Here is a 17,682-nt window from a genome sequence, read left to right as displayed (position 1 = left end):
GGGCTGGAATACCAAAGTTAAATGCTGCTTTAGTTACACATAGCTTTGGCCAGACTCCACCTGGAGAGCTGGCATTCAACATTGTACACGGAACTTCAGGAATGACATACTGGCCTTGGAAAGAGTAAAGCACATATTCAGTCAAAGGTTAATGGTCGGGTTAAATTATGATGGTATACAGCTTACACGTGACTTGTATTTCTTTTTTTTTTTAAATTTAGAGTTCCCAATTCATTTTTTTCCAATTAAGGGGCAATTTAGCATGGCCAATCCACCTACGCTGCACATCTTTTGGGTTGTGGGGGCGAAACCCACGCAAACACGGGAGAATGTGCAAACTCCACATGGACAGTGACCCAGAGCCAGGATCGAAGCTGGAACCTTGGCACCGTGAGGCATCAGGGCTAACCCACTGCACCACCGTGCTGCCCCGGTGACTTGTATTTCTTGACTTTAAAAAGTCGAAGTGAGATCTAATTAAGATCATTAATACGACAAAAGAGAAATAGAGAGAAATAATTTTCTTTAGGAATGGCGGGTGGGGTAGAAATTAAAACAAAAAAGGGGTCAGCACCATAAAATTAAAACTAGGCTATTTTACTTCCCAAAACGCTATAGATCCATAAGAGATGAACAAACTGTCAGGTAAGTACATCAAGGATAGGTAAATGAAGGTGAGTCACAGATCAACCATTAGCAAATTGAATGGTGGAACGGGTTCAAAGGACTGACCTGAAAGCTCACGGCATCCAGGTGCACGGAATTGTGTTTTTAATTTTCCTACAATCACTTCTTTAAATAAGTAGTAATTAAACAACATGAATCCAATGACCATTCACAGCACATATTGAAAAATGCCATTCTCAAAGTGTAATTAAAAAGGAACAAACAATAAAATAAAGATCAAGCAGGCAATTCCACGGTAAACATACAAATACATCACCATTTTTGCAGCTGCAGAGGATAATTGCAACCCCGGTGATGACGCTGTGCTCTCTGCTGCTCAGTCTGGACACCAGAAAAAACACAAACATTGTTGTTAGAGTATTTTCACACCTAAATACTGTGTTTTTTTACCCTTTGGGGAATAGCTGGGGAAGTGGTGGAAAGATTTCCAAACTGATTGTCAGTTCGTTCAACTGTGTTGAATGCTCCTTCTGTGGCCAACAGGTCCTGGCATTGGACTTTGACCCGGAGTTTCTGGTCCACCACTGCGCCACTACGCCACCATACAAAACATTATAACACGGCAATACTTACACATTTAAAAACTGCTTCAAAGTTATTACAAAAGCAAAATATTTCAGATGCTGGACAGACCTGACATGCTGGCTCTGCTTCTCTCCCCACAGATACTGCCAGACATGCTGAGCATTTCCTTAAAACTTAACTTGGTGTATTCTCTCTCCTCACCCCCTTCTGCAGTTTTGACAATCAACCCCACCACCATCACTCGTATTATCCAGCTTACTGGATTTGCACTCACTTGCTTTCTCATCCCTTTCTGGTTGTAGTCACAGCATTTTCAGCAATGGCTTTTCTCCACATCTTGGCACGTAACCTCCTGAATCTATCAAAGATCTATCCTCACTCTACCTTCCCCTGCCACCAACCATCGCCACGCCACGCTCGCACCCAAGCCCCCAATCTTTCCCCATCCATGTACTGACTCTTGGGATCAGTCTCCAGGGAAAAGGAAGGGGAATGCCGCTAGATGAATTGCTCCTTCAGAGGGCCAGCACTGAAAGGATGGAAATAATTGATTAATGAATGGCCTCAGTTGGTATGGGGGAAAGAGACCGTTGGGCCTCAAGTGACGTGGGGATGATGCCTTTGGCCGTTTTATGATTAGGCAGAGCCAACTCAGATTTGTGAAAGAGAAATCATGTTTGACAGATCTATTGCACTTTTTTGTGGATGTAATTAGCAGAATGTCTAAGGCGGGACCAGTGGATGCAGTGCATTATATTTGATTTTGCAAAATACATTCGATAAAGTGCCACAGAAAAGATTAACATGCAAGGCAAGCTTATAAACATGGACGGAGAATGGGTTAATGGACCGAAAACGAAAGGTTTTCGGATTGGCAAGCTGGATACAACTAGCGGCGCATCACAAGGATCAGTCCCTATGTCTCAGCAGCTTCTAATCAATATTGGTGACTTAAACGAGGGTACTGAGTAATGTATACAAGCTTGCTGATGGTGCAACATTAGGTGGGACAATAAGTGGTGAGGAAGATACAAAGAGGCCACAGGGCCCATGTTATAGGCGGATTGGTGAATGGGCAAGGACATGGCTGATGGAATACAATGTGGCAAAGTATGAAAATATTTGGTCGGAAAAATAAAAAAGCACAAAACTTTTTCAACAGTGAGATACTAGAAGAGGTTCATATTCAAAGGGACGTGCTGTCCTGGTACATGATTCAAGCCAGTCAAATGACATGTTACTTTTTTGTTGGAAAGGATTGGAATGGCAAGAGTAAAAAGATTTAACTACAATTGCAGTGGGAATTTGAGGTCACACATGGCACACTGCATAGAGATTTGGTTTAATTATCCAAGGAAAGACCCAAGAAGTATTTCAACAAAAACTCACTGGTTCCTGGGATGAGAAACTGAGTAAACTGGGCCTATATTCCCTGCAGTTTAAAAGAACGAGCGGTTATCTAATTGGATTATATAACATTCCTAAGGTGTTGATATGGTAGGTGCTGAAAAATGTTTCCCCTGTGAGGAAACAAGAACACAGGGTCATAGCTCCAGGATAAGGGGTCAGTCATTTAGGACTGAGAGGAGAGATTTCTTCATTCGATGAGTTATGAATCTTTGGAATTTAGTCATTGAGCATATTCAAGACATATTTTAATACCTTTTGTGTGCTGACGGAATTTAAGGAATATGGGGATAGGTTAGCTAGGTGGAGTTGAGGTATAAGATTAGGCATGATCTTGTCGAAGATCCACAGTCTGAAGGTGAATTTCCAATCTCTTCAAAAGATGGCCTATTTCTATTTCCATTAAAATCATAAGCCACATCCCTCCATCTGGCAACCTTCTCTTGCAATCTTGGTCCACATCTTTGTGAACTTCATGTATAATTATTCCAGTGTTCTGCCGGCTAGTCCCCTGTCCTCCAACGACTGCAAATGTCAGCGCATTCAAAACTCTGCTATTCATATTCAATAGTGCACTAAGTTCCGATCAGCCCTGTCCTTGTTGACTTACACTTGCTCCCATTCCCCACTTTAGAATTTTCACCCTCATGTTTGAATCCACTCAGTCTTGCCTCTTCCGACCTTTCCTCTAACTCCGACCTTTGGATCTTCCTCCATTGTCAGCTATGCCTTAAGCTGCTCATGCTCTGACATTCTTCGCCCAAAACCCTGCACCTCATCTCCTCCCTCACCAATCAACCATTTGACGGTGTTTTTCAGCATCTGCTACCCCAATTTCACTTCCTTTGACTTTCGATCAATTCAAGTCTAATTAAGCTTCTGTGAAGAAGCTGAAGAATGCCGCTGTGCAGAGAGACTTGGGTGTGCTCGTGCATGAGTCACAGAAGGTTGGTTTACAGGTGCAACAGGTGATTAAGAAGGCAAATGGAATTTTGTCCTTCATTGCTAGAGGGATGGAGTTTAAGACTAGGGAGGTTATGTTGCAATTGTATAGGGTGTTAGTGAGGCCACACCTGGAGTATTGTGTTCAGTTTTGGTCTCCTTACTTGAGAAAGGACGTACTGGCACTGGAGGGTGTGCAGAGGAGATTCACTAGGTTAATCCCAGAGCTGAAGGGGTTGGATTATGAGGAGAGGTTGAGTAGACTGGGACTGTACTCGTTGGAATTTAGAAGGATGAGGGGGGATCTTATAGAAACATTTAAAATTATGAAGGGAATAGATAGGATAGATGCGGGCAGGTTGTTTCCACTGGTGGGTGAAAGCAGAACTAGGGGACATAGCCTCAAAATAAGGGGAAGTAGATTTAGGACTGAGTTTAGGAGGAACTTCTTCACCCAAAGGGTTGTGAATCTATGGAATTCCTTGCCCAGTGAAGCAGTTGAGGCTCCTTCATTACATATTTTTATGGTAAAGATAGATAGTTTTTTGAAGAATAAAGGGATTAAGGATTATGGTGTTCGGGCCGGAAAGTGGAGCTGAGTCCACAAAAGATCAGCCATGATCTCATTGAATGGCGGAGCAGGCTCGAGGGGCCAGATGGCCTACTCCTGCTCCTAGTTCTTATGTTCTTTAAATTAAAGCATATTTATGTAACACTGACAGACACAGGTAAAGAATAAGTACAAACCTTGATAGCATAGTGTGTGCATCTTGTTTATCCACAGGCTTCTCTAGAATATCACCATCAATAGACTGAAAAGGAGGGAAAAAAATCACAAACATCTAAGAAAGTGAAAAATAATCTCCTCGAAGGATTTCATATCACTCAATCTTTTTCAGCTTTAAGATAGCTATTTATTCAGCAAATAAGACCAATAAAACCTTGGGCAGGTATGTGGAAATAGAGGTGGGGGCAGTGTGCAGGAAGGGAGGTCAGCCCAATGCCCACTGACCCGTTTACAAGTGCACATGTGTACAGAAGTGAAGGACAGCCTGAATTGCTCAACATGAGATTAAGTGGTTTGCAGATTCTCAAAAAAGTTCCATCAGACATGTTAGCACGTGTGAAAGCTCAACATAAAAACAAGAGTAGGCTGTTCAGTCCCTGAAGCCTGAATTACCATTCACTTATATATTGACTGCTCCAAATCTAAACTTAATCTATCTGCCTTGGTTCTGTAATTCTTAACTAACAAAAATCTATTCAATGTAGTTTTAAAATGTACCATTGACCCAGTCTCAATGGCTTTTTACTGGTTGTGGGAGGGATTTCCTGCTATCACCCCTGAATGGCCCAGCTCTAATGTTGAGGTTTTTAAAAATTGAGTATCCAATTATTTATTTTTCCAATTAAGGGTCAATTTAGCTTGGCCAATCCACCGACACATCATTTTGGGCTGTGGGGGTGAGACCCACGCAGACACGGGGAGAATGTGCAAACTCCACACGAACAGTTAGCCGGGGACAGGATCAAACCCGGGTCCTCGGCACCCTAGGCAGCAGTGCTAAGCACTGCGCCACTGTGTCACCTTATCTCTAATTTTAAGGTTACGCTCCCTTTGGTCTGGACTCCCCAACCAAAGGAAATGGCTTTGCTCCATCCAGTCTGTCACATCTTTTGATCATTTTAAAGCATCTCAGTTAGAATATTCCACAGTCTGGGGAACACAAACCTGGTTAGTCTGTGCAACCTGTGCTTATAATTAATTCCTTTTTAGCCCAGTCAGCATGCTCGTGGGCAGCAGCTAAGAAAATGGGGGAAAACATCACTATGGGATCCCGTCTCTTTCGCAGTATATTAATTTACCTGATTACTGTCCAACTGTGTTGACACTAACAAATAAATCAATATTCTAATTAATCATTTATAAATGGTAGCACCATAGCAAAACAAAATCAGCATTTGCTAAGTTACAGACAAAAGAATTTTTCAAAATAGAATATGATAACAATACTTATGCCAGCTATATTTTGGTTCAATAAAAATAATTCTTGTATCATAACCCAAAAATAAAAAATTGTTTACATCTCAGTACGATGAAATCTTAAGTCATAATTTACAACTGTTCGCAAAATGTAAGGTGGGAAACAATGTCTACTACCTGTACAACAAAGTAAGGCTGTAGAAATTTAAATAGGATGGGGGTGGTCCAGAATCGCTCTGGCCTGCACTCTACCCATAACCCCATATTTGCAGCTTTTTCAAATATTTATCGACTTTTCCTCGAATCAGTTGAGAGATTATACTACAAAGCAGCTCGCTTATCATTTGGTTCCAAAGAACAGTTTACACTTGACTCATGTTTACCATGGCCAAACTCAGCTATCCTTATCCTATAGTGTATTGTTATGTTCCTGTGACTCCTAACCTTGCTGACTTACACTGGCTCCGATTCCCTACTTTCAAATTTTCATCCTCCGGCGCGATTCGCTCAAAAGAGAACAAAGTCTCATAGGGAGTCCACTTAGTAGTGTGTTTCCCAGCGCTCGCAGTTGTACAAGGGGCCTGAACGGGGAATGCGTGTCCGAGGCAGCACATCACCCTGTTTTGTACAGTAGGGAGCTCCGCCAGTGTAGCGAGACATTGGGCGTCATTTAGAAGTGGTGTCCCAATCTCCTAGGTCCCTGAAGCAATCCCTGACACCCCCAGCCCAAACACAATATGGGAGGGTCCCCAGCCCCCCCTCCTCGCATCCCTCTCCAAAACCCACACAGGGCACCCCTGGCCCGATCGCGTGCTCGTGCAAAGAATGAGCATAAGAACATAAGAACTAGGAACAGGAGTAGACCATCTGGCCCCTCGAGCCTGCTCCTCCATTCAATGAGATCATGGCTGATCCTTTGTGGACTCAGTTCCTCTTTCCGGCCCTAACACCATAAACCCTTAATCCCTTTACTCTTCAAAAAACGATCTATCTTTACCTTAAAAACATTTAATGAAGGAGCCTCAACTGCTTCACTGGGCAAGGAATTCCATAGATTCACAACCCTTTGGGTGAAGAAGTCCTACTAAACTCAGTCCTAAATCTACTTCCCCTTATTTTGAGGCTATGCCCCCTAGATCTGCTTTCACCCGCCAGTGGAAACAACCTGCCCGCATCTATTCCCTTCATCATTTTATATGTTTCTATAAGATTCCCCCCTCATCCTTCTAAATTCCAATGAGTGCAGACCCAGTTTACTCAACCTCTCCTCGTAATCCAACCCCTTCAGCTCCGGGATTAACCTAGTGAATCTCCTCTGCACACCCTCCAGAGCCAGTACGTCCTCTCTCAGGCAAGGAGACCAAAACTGAACACAATACTCCAGGTGTGGCCTCACTAACACCTCCCTCGTCTTAAACTCCATCCCTCTAGCAATGAAGGACAAAATTCTATTTGCCTTCTTAATCACCTGTTGCACCTGTAAACCAACTTTTTGAGACTCATGCACTAGCACACCCAGGTCTCTCTGCACAGCGGCATGCTTTAATATTTTATCATTTAAATAATAATCCCTTTTGCTGTTATTCCTACCAAAATGGATAACCTCACATTTGTCAACATTGTATTCAATCTGCCAGACCCTAGCCCATTCACATAACCTATCCAAATCCCTCTGCAGATTTTCAGTATCCTCTGCACTTTTTGCTTTACCACTCATCTTAGTGTCGTCTGCAAACTTGGACACATTGCCCTTGGTCCCCAACTCCAAATCATCTATGTAAATTGTGAACAAAAGCCTGGCACCTTGGCAGTGCCAACCTGGCATCCTGGCAGTCCCCATGCCAGCTGGCAATGCAACCTGGGCACTTTCCCAGTGCCAGGCTGGCATCCAGGTGGCACTGCCAGGGTGCCCAGGTGGCACCAGCAGAGCCAGGGAACCACCCTGCCCAAAGGGCATGCAGCTGTGGGGGGGTGGGGGGGGGGGGGGGGGGGGGGGCTCCAATCCCTTGGGAGACTCTGTTGGGACCAGTGCTGAACGGCGCTCGCCCAAGATCTGAGGTGAAGGGGATGAATCCAAAAGCCTCAGGTACATTGGGAATCGGCACATTAAAATGAGGCTAGCTGTCCCTAATATGCAGATTTGCCAATAAATAGTCCCGCCCATTTACATCGCAACGTCTCACGAAACCGCGTTGGATTTCGTCAGGCATATAAAGTCGGGTAGATCCTGGGAAAGTGGTCTCCGGCTTTTATTGGCCACACTGCGCCGCGGCGTCATGCTTTTCCGGCTCAGCGAGGCCATTGGAACCCGCCCTCGGGTTTAAATCCATTCACAGTCTCACCTCTTCCCACCTTTCCTCCAACCCTTACTTTTTGAGCATCTGTCTGATGGCAGCCATGCCTTACGCTGCCCATGCCTGAGCATTCTCCGCCCAAAACCCTGCGCCTCGCCTCCTTCCTTACTAATTTTCTATTTGACCATGTTTTCAGATGTCACTTCTCCAATTTCACCTTCTTTAGCTCTCTGTTAATTCGTGTCCGATTAACCCTCCATGAAGCAATTTGTCTATCTCTTAATTCCAAAGAAGAGTCCACACTGGGAACATTGCTCTCTCCTGGAGTAAATTAATCTGTCGTGAATTTTTAGTTTTTAATTCAGGTTTGTGGTTTTGGCTTTATAATTCTTTATACTTTGCTTAGTTTCAATTGTGCCAAAATTGTTAACCCGTTGAACAGTAACCAATCGGAGATAGTTTGCCGTCATTCCTTTCAAAAAATTTAACTTTCACTGCAATTGCAGATCGCTGCCACATTAGTGCCTTTGTTTTTTTTTACTGTCACATGTTTTTAAATATGTTTCTTCTGAGAGACCAACACTTTGAGAATTCAATTTACCTTGCATTTCCTGAAAAATGCAACAAAGCACAAGTTAAAATTTAATGCAAACAAATGAAACTCCAGGGCACGAACCTAGCATTACAAGCTACAAAGATCAGATTATAACACATTCAGAAAGGAGGAGAAAAAAAACAATTGAAATTAAAAATCTTCGAGGACGTGTTTGCAATTTGCAGCAATGAGGTTTGAATTTTTTCCTTTTCAAGCTGAACAATTTGAGAGGCATTGAAGGATTCCTACTTACCACAGCGAGTTTTATTAATTTTAGTAACACAAATGCAGCTAATAGGGAGGATGATGGTGATTATATTTTTCTGCAAGTTCCACAGTCTATTTTTGCTCACCACAATAGTGTCTGCTCCAATGACGACATCTGGAGTCTTCAAGTGTTTCTGTCAAAGAAGGAAAATTCAGAATCTCTTATTGCTTTTTTCCCCCCAAAGAAGGTTAAACTACACTTTCTAAATTTTGTAAGTTAATGCTACTTGGCAAAAAAAACTATGCCAACTGGGAAAACACTTTTTTTCACTGCAGTATTTAAAGATACCAAGAAGCGCCGAATAAAGTTAAGAATTTATACTGTATATTTGTTTGTGGGAGAGCCATTATATTTGGGAGTGCCTGTTATAGTTTGCTTCTTCATTACTGTTCAGTGATAGATTTATAATCAGGTTTATTTAAATCCTTTGCCAAGAGTAAGATGCACAGCCATATTTACATTTACGTAACAAGTCAACACAAAGAAACATCTCAAATCATTTTTCACAATTATTTCCTTTTAAAGGGCAAATTACTTTTCAAGTAAAAACTAATTGTGAGGGGGAAGGCGCTTGTGTAGGGGTATTGTTGGTGTAACATTTAACATTCCTCAAACTTCCCAAGAAGCTACTAGAATTGACAAGGGACCGTCAACAATTTGCCTCAAATTTGGGTACTTGTGGTTACTCAGCCAGATGTTAGTGTTCCTGGCCAATACTCAATTTATGCAGAATTCACATAGAGCTGGACTATTATTATTATTGAGAAAAGCAATAGTGAGGCTTTCAGTGCTCACTATTATTCAAATACAAAAATCAGACAGAAACCTCTGACGACCACACAAAAATTAGGAAGCTGCTGTCTGTGGACAGAGCTTCTCTCTGTCAGGCAGTCTGCTGGCACTGGGGAGAGGACATTGAAAAATATTCCGGGAGTGGGATGGAATTCAGCCAATCCTCCAGACTGTTGACACACCAGCGAGTTCAAACTGGGGAGCTGCTGTTTACATGTTCTCTGTGCGGATAGAGAGTCACTCACTCATCCCACTTCCTGACACACCAGCGACGTCATGTTTGACTGCGGGGGTTGGACTTAGCTGAGAGAAATATTCACTCTATCTGAGCCCCTCAGAATTACACACAACTCAATTCAATCTCCACTCAGCCTCCTCTGGTCGAATGGAAACAAACCCAGCCTGAAAAGTTGTGAGGTTGTCCATTTTGGAAGGACAAATATGAATGCGGAATACAGCGTTAACGGTAGGGTTCTTGGCAATGTGGAGGAGCAGAGAGATCTTGGGGTCTATGTTCATAGATCTTTGAAAGTTGCAACTCAAGTGGATAGAGCTGTGAAGAAGGTCGATGGTGTGCTAGCGTTCATTAGCAGATTGAATTTAAGAGCTGTGAGGTGATGATGCAGCTGTACAAAACCTTGGTAAGGCCAGATTTGGAGTACTGTGTGCATTTCTGGTCGCCTCATTTTAGGAAGGATGTGGAAACTTTGGAAAAGGTGCAAAGGAGATTTACCAGGATGTTGCCTGGAATGGAGAGTAGGTCTTACAAGGAAAGGTTGAGGGTGTTAGACTTTTTTGCATTAGAATGGAGCAGGATGAGGGGCGACTTGATAGAGGTTTATAAGATGATCAGGGGAATAGATAGAGTCAGAGACTTTTTCCCCGGGTGGAACAAACCATTACAAGGGTACATCAATTTAAGGTGAATGGTGGAAGATATAGGGGGGGGGATGTCAGAGGTGGGTTCTTTACCCAGAGAGTAGTGGGGGCATGGAATGCACTGCCTGTGGAAGTAGTTGAGTCGGAAACATTAGGGACCTTCAAGCGGCTATTGGATAGGTACATAGATTAGGGTAGAATGACGGGGTGTAGATTAATTTGTTCTTAATCTGGGACAAAGGTTCGGCACAACATTGTGGGCCGAAGGGCCTGTTCTTTGCTGCATTTTTCTATGTTCTATGTATGAGGTTCCCTTACTCGGCTCATGCTATTAACATAATAAGTGATTTACACCTAGTGTCAATTACATCTGTTCTTTCACAGAATCACAAAATGTACAGTGTAGAAGAGGCCCTTCGGCCCATCGAGTCAGCACCGACGCATGAAAGACACTCAACTTGCCTACCTAATCCCATTTGTCAGCATTTAGTCAATAGCCTTGTCTGTTATGACGTGCTAAGTGCTTCATCCAGGTACTTTTTAAAGGATGTAAGGCAACCCGCCTCTACCACCCTCCCAGACAGTGCATTCCAGACAGTCACCACCATCTGGATAAAACAGGCTTTCCTCAAATCCCCCATAAAATTCCTGGCCCTCACCTTGAACTCGTGTTCTGTCATAACTGACCCTTCAACTGAGGGGAACAGCTGCTCCCTATCCACCGTGGATGTCGCTCATAATCTTGAACACCTTGATCAGGTCATCCCTCAGTCTTCTCTGCTCCAACGAAAACAACCCAAGTCTATCCAACCTCTCTTTATAACTTATATGTTCCATCCCCGGGCAACATCCCTGTAAATTGCCTTTGCGCCCATCCAGAGCAATCACATCCTTCCTATAATGTGGCGACCAGAACTGCACGCAGTTCTCCAGCTGTGGCCTCACCAAAGTTCTAGACAACTCCACGTGACTGCTCTGCTTTTCTAATCTATGCCTCTATTGATAAAGGCAAGTGTCCCATAGGCCTATTTCACCACCCTATTAACCTGCCCTTCTGCCTTCAGAGATCTATGGACAAACATGCCAAGGTCCCTTTGTTCCTCGGAACTTCCCAGGGTCAGGCCATTCATTGAATATTTCCTTGTCAAATTACTCCTTCCAAAGTGTATCATCTCACACGTTACAGGGTTAACTTTCATCTGGTATTTTACCGTTCACTTGACCATCCAGTCCATATATTCCTCAACTTCGCTGTTAACCTCCCAGCCAATCTTTTGTGTCATCTGCAAACATAGTGAGCCGACCCCCACAAAGTCATCTATGTCGCTTATATAAATGACAAACAATAGGGGGCTCAACACAGATCCCTATGGTAGGCCACTGGACACTGGCAATCATTAAAGCAGCCGTCTGTCATCACTCTCTGCCTCGTAAGCCAATTTTGAATCCACCTTATCTAGTTAGCCTGTATCCCATGTGCAGTTGCCTTCTTTTATAAGTCCCCCATGTGGGACCTTGACAAAGACTTTGCTGAAATCCATGTAAACTACATCAACTGCACTACCCTCATCTACACACCTGGTCACATGCTCAAAATATTTAATCAAATTTGTTAGGCATGCTGACTATTCATGATCAAACCTTGGCTCTCCAAGTAGAGATAGATTCGCTCTTTCAGAATTTTCTCCAATAGTTTCTCTACCACAGACGTGAAACTCACTGGTCTGTAGTTCCCTGGCTTATCTCTGCAACCGTTCATAAGTAGTGGGACCATATTAGCTGTTCTCCAGTCCTCTGGCACCTCCACCGTGGCCAGAGAGGAATTAAAAATTTGGGTTTGAGCCCCTGCAATTTCCCCCCTCGCCTCCCACAGCATCCGGACCAGGAGATTTGTCCACTTTTAAGCTGCCAACACCTCCAATACCATGTCACTATGTCAATTAGCTCAATAATCTCACAGTCTCTCTCCCAGACTTCCATATCTCTCTCCTCATTCCCTTGGATGAAGACAGATGTGACGTATTCGTTCAACATCCTACCAATGTCCTCGGACTCCACCCACAGATTTGCCCCTTGGTCCCTACTCTTTCCCTGATTATCCTCTTCTCATTGATGTACTTACAGAATATCTTGGAATTTTCCCTACTGTTACCAAACAGAGCTTTCTCACATCCTTTCTTTGTTCTCCTAATTGCTTTCTTAAAGCTCCATCCTGCACTTTCTATACTCTACTAATGCCTCCATTGATTTACTACCTTGGAATTGTTAAAAGCCTCTCTTTTCCTTCTCATCGTATCCTGAATGTCTTTGGTTATCCATGGTTCTCTGGACCTGTTACTCCTTCCTATTACCCTAGAGGGAACATTTTGGGTCTATACCCTCCCATCTTTTACACTGGTTTTACAATTCAAAATGGGTGAGTGAAGCACCCACAAAACGAGCCACGTTGACATTGCAGGTTACAGGTTTGAGATTGGGAAGGCTCTTCAAATTGTGTCAATTTCCTTCGGTGCAGCGTTTTAAATGATATTGCATCAAAAGGTATTCTGGTTACAAATAAATTGCCTAGTGTATGCCGACAAAGCCAGTGCATGTTTCACTTCACTGCAGTTTTTTAAAAGTTACTTTCAGTGATTTCAAACCGGGTCACTCACAAGTGGTGGAGCAAACATTCATTAAAAATGCTCAATTTTTGAGATAAACCCATTTTCAGCTATAGAAATAAATCTGGACCATGCTACCACCAAAATGAACAATTAAGTTCTACTCTGCTGCAAGATTATGTTGGCTCATGATAGCTTTCGTGTTTGTAATTAGGCAATTTTTTTTATATATTCCTTTAAAATCAGAAGCAAACTATAATTCAATCAGCAAATTTTGAGAGAGATTTACTGATTACTACCAAAGCTGAAACTCTATCCCAATCTTTTCACTGGGGTGTGCATTACAGATGCTAGAATTAGCTTTGTGAGAATGAAAAAATAGGGAGCTGAAGGCAAAAAAATAGAGTGCTTTAATCGGTTTACCTTTTAGTTGTGTATTTCAGTTTCCTGGGTTTGATCAATATGATTAGGTAGCTTTATGATCATTGCTGATGATGGTTCTATTAACGGTCTAGAATTGTGTAATTCAGCACAGCTACTTTAAGGGAAGGTGACAATGTTAACCGTTTACCGATTGTGCAGGACACATCTAGTGTGACAAACACGATACAGCAAAACCCAGTTTTCAAGATATAGACCGTTTTGAAATTTATCGTAAGATGAATGTCAGACCCATGCAGCTCGTTGTCCCACAGTATTCTTTCAATCTGGCAACAAAATAAAATCTGTATATTTATTTCATTTAGGTGTATATATTTTAGCCTAACTGTAATGAATTAATACATTGCTGAATATTTTTAAAATAACTTTGTGCTTTGTTTATCTTTAGTTAACTTGGCATTTTTGAATGGCAGAGCAGGCTCGACAGGCTGAATGGTCTACTCCTGCTCCTAATCTCTATGTTTCTATGTCACACAGACGGAGGTTATTCAGGGCATGTCTTTGCAGGTTTCTGTTTGAGCTCCTTCGCTGGTCCTGCTCCCCAGAGATTCTCTACATAATCATGTGAATACTTTCTCTTCAGTAAATGATCCAACAACCTTTTGAAAGCCACGACTGAGTCTGCATCCACTGCTCTCTCAGGACATGAAATAGCTCCCCCTCATGTCTCTGTTGCTTCTTTTGCCATTCACCTTAAAGCAGTGGCCTCTGGTTCTCACCCATTCTGCCAATGGGGACAGGTTTTTCCACATCTTCCCTGTTCAGACCCCTCATGATTTTGAACACTATCAAATCTCCTCTCCATATTCTTCTCGCAAAAGAGGACAACCCCAGCCTCGCCAATCTGTCCTCGTAACTGAAATCTTTAATCCCGGCACTATTCTCAAAAATCTTTTCTTCACTCCCTGTAAATGCCCACACATCCTTTCTGGAACGTGACGTTTGACACAGGATGCAATATTCCCATTGAGACTGAAGCCGGAATTCTCCGGCCGTTGGCTGGCGGTCTGTGATTCTCTGGTCCCACCGACAGCACACCCCCGCCCGCGGGTTTCCCAGCAGAGTAGGGCGTGTTCGATGGGAATTCCCATTGACGTTGACAGTGGCGGCAGGAGAGAAGCCTGTCACCAATGAACGGTGCGCGGCCGAGAGGCTGGAGAATTCCGCTCTGAAGCAGTGTTTAATAAAAATTCACCGTTATGTCTTTGCCTGAAATTTCTCCCCCTCCTATTTCAGTAGGTGCGTTAAACCATTTATTTTAAAACAGACAGATGTTAAATTTCCCAATGAAAACATTTCCTTGCATTCCAAAACAATTACATTGGTGCTCCGATGTAGTTGAAACATGCCTTTCGGTACATTATTTGATCAGCTTTTTATTACCTACCAAGTGCATCCTCTTCGCTACCTCGAGGGCTTTTTCCTTTGCAGTCTCTGTTGCATAATCACTTGGCATCCCAAAAGAGGACTTGTCAAGTGTCTCCTTAAACCATGATGGCACCACTTCAAACCGGAGACCCTGCAGGATTGAGGGAAAAAACATAAGGTGAAAAAGCACTGGGAAAAACAAACATCAACAATGTGTTACTAGGCTCAACAGGTTAAATTATTCACATATTGCAATCTCTCCTGTACAGAAGATGAATAGGTGATTTAATTGGTCTGTTGACGGTGATCACTCTTCCACTTCTTCTTGGGCAGTCCCTCAGCGTCGAGGATGACCTGCTTCTACTCCGGGGAGGTGGGTTCTGCAGTGGCTGAATAGTCTAATCCTGGAGACCAGATTCTACCACAGGGTCAGCAGGTGGCGTTTGATGAGGTGGGTGGGTGGGACTCTCTGGATTCTGTGCTCTCCTTCCGCTGTTTACGCTTGGCCTCCGCGCGCTCCATCCCGTGATGCTCGAGGTGAAAGGCGCCTTCGCAGATACCTCTTCTCCAGTTTGTGCGTTCTAAGGCAAACGATTCCCACGTGTCGGTGGGGATGTTGTATTTATTTAGGAAGCCCAGTGTCCCTGCAGTGTTTCCTCTGCGCTCCTAGTGATCGCTTGCCATTGCAGAGCACGGAGTAGAGCATTTGTTTTGGGAGTCTTGTGTCAGGAACGTCGGCAATGTGGTCCGCCGATTACAGCTGATCGAGCTTGACCACTGCCTCGATATTGGCCTGGGAGAGGGAAAATTTGCGAAGGCAGCATTGGTGATATCTCTCCAAGGATTTGAGGTGTCTGCTGTACATTGTCCATATTTCTGATGCATACATGAGGCCGGAGACTACGGCTGCTCTGTAGACCATGAGCTTGGTGCTGGGTTTGAGGTCTTGGTCTTTTAATACTCTGTTCCTCATACGTCCTAAACTGCACTGGCGCTTTGGGGTTGATGTTGTATTTTGTCGTCAACGTCTGCTCTCACCGAGAGGACACTCCCAAAATATGGGCAATGATCCACATTGTCCAAGGACTCACCGTGGATCTTGATGGTTGGGGGGAAGTTTTGTGTGGCAGGAGCGGTCTGGTAGAGAACCTTTGTTTTCCAGATATTTAGTCCAAAGCCCATTCTCTCATATACCTGGTGAATGTGTCAATGTTGGTTTGTAGTTCCAGCCCCGACCAATCGCTGTCCCACATCCCAAAGGGAGACACTGATTCTCCGCGGCGACCTCAATGCTAGAGTCGGAAAGGACGCAAGCTTTGGAAAGGCGTGTTAGGCAGGGAAGGCACGGGGAAAACAAATGCCAATGGAGTCCTTCTTCTGACAAAATGTTTAGAACATGACCTTGTCATCACAAACACCCTGTTCCGCTAGAGGTACAAGCAGAAGACCCAATGACAACACCCCCACTCCAAGCATTGGCACCTGATAGTCCATATCATCGTCTAGGCGAGGGACCGCAAAAACGTCTGCATTACCTGCACCACGGCTGGAACCAATGACTGATGGACTGACCGCTGACTAATCTGCTCTACCATCTCATCACCCTGGCTCCAAAACAACACAAGCAGAAGAAACTCTGCCACAGGAGTTCAATGTCACTGGACTCAATAGATTCCGAGAAGGTAGGGTGCCCCACGGCTAACCTGGTGACAACCACCGACTCAGAGCTGCAGAACGCCCACAGCGCCTGGTCTGCCTTAAAAGCTACCATGGTCAGCACCTGTGACGAGATGCTCGATTCTCAACCAGGAAACAGCAAGACTGGTTCAATGAGAACGATCAAGATATTTAGGATCTCCTTCGCCCCAAGCGCAAGGCATTCCCTGAACTGACAACTTCACCAAAACTTGAGTGAGAGGAAACAAGTCTACAGGCAACTAAAGGCCAAGGTGCAACAAAGAACCCTTGACCTAAAGAACAGGCGGTGGGTGGATAGAGTGCAGGAGACTCAGCAACACACCGACAACCACTATGTGCACGGCTTCTTCAGCACAATCAAGACCATCTGCGGTCCGAGTACCCAGGGGCCCACCCCACTGAGAGCCAAAAACGAAGGGACAAGGCAGAGAGTCAGTAAACACTTGCTGGCGAGAGCTCTACGAGGACCTCTTCAACAAAGACACCACCTTCGACACAAGCGTCCTCGCCACCATCCTGCAACACGTTACCCGCCACCATCTAATCACAGGATCTAACAGGATGAACAGAGAAAAACAATCTTCTCTTGTGTAGGAACCCAGAACAAGGAGCCATAACTTTAAAATTAGACCTAGGTCGTTCAGGGGTGATGTTCTGCCTCTGGCAGAGATATGTACCTCTCTCCCCAAAAAGCTGTTGAGACTAAGTTAAGAGAAAATTTAGAAACTGAGCATTTTATTTGGATTCGGATTTTGTTTATTGTCACGTGTACCGAGGTACAGTGAAAAGCATTTTTCTCCGAGCAGCTCAACGGATCATTAAGTACATGAAAAGAAAAGGAAATAAAAGAAAATACATAATAGGGCAACAGAAGGTACGCAATGTAACTACATAACACCGGAATCGGGTGAAGCATACAGGGGTGTAGTGTCGATAAGGTCAGTCCATAAGAGGGCCGTTTAGGAGTCTGGTAACAGCGGAGAAGAAGCTGTTTTTAAGTCTGTTTGTGCATGTTCTCAGAATTTTGTATCTCCTGCCCGATGGAAGAAGTTTTGTTATTTGTTAGTTGAGGATATCAATGGTTAGGGATTCAAGGTGGGCAAACGCAGACTAGCCTACCTTTGTTCCTGTGCCCCTAATTGTTATTAACCATTTAAATACCATGAACAAATTACTGCAGCCATTATTGCGGAGGCTGC

The 17,682-nt window shown here is 43.8% G+C and overlaps 1 protein-coding gene across 1 annotated transcript in view; it reads right to left on the bottom strand.

Annotated features, from left to right (window-relative positions):
- Window positions 1-17,682, bottom strand: part of asmtl (acetylserotonin O-methyltransferase-like) — a 71,000-nt gene that overhangs the window by 29,133 nt on the left and 24,185 nt on the right. The window contains exons 3-6 of the mRNA XM_038818116.1: window positions 14,805-14,936; window positions 8,788-8,835; window positions 4,309-4,373; window positions 944-1,008 (exon numbers count right to left, since the gene is read on the bottom strand). Coding sequence (XP_038674044.1) covers window positions 944-1,008; window positions 4,309-4,373; window positions 8,788-8,835; window positions 14,805-14,936 — 310 coding nt within the window. The remainder of the gene's footprint in view (window positions 1-943; window positions 1,009-4,308; window positions 4,374-8,787; window positions 8,836-14,804; window positions 14,937-17,682) is intronic.

The sequence above is a fragment of the Scyliorhinus canicula genome, chromosome 14 (assembly GCF_902713615.1).
Source record: "Scyliorhinus canicula chromosome 14, sScyCan1.1, whole genome shotgun sequence".
Classification (NCBI taxonomy): domain Eukaryota; kingdom Metazoa; phylum Chordata; class Chondrichthyes; order Carcharhiniformes; family Scyliorhinidae; genus Scyliorhinus; species Scyliorhinus canicula.
Note: the sequence above shows the minus strand (reverse complement) of the source record. Positions and strands in the feature narration are given on the sequence as shown.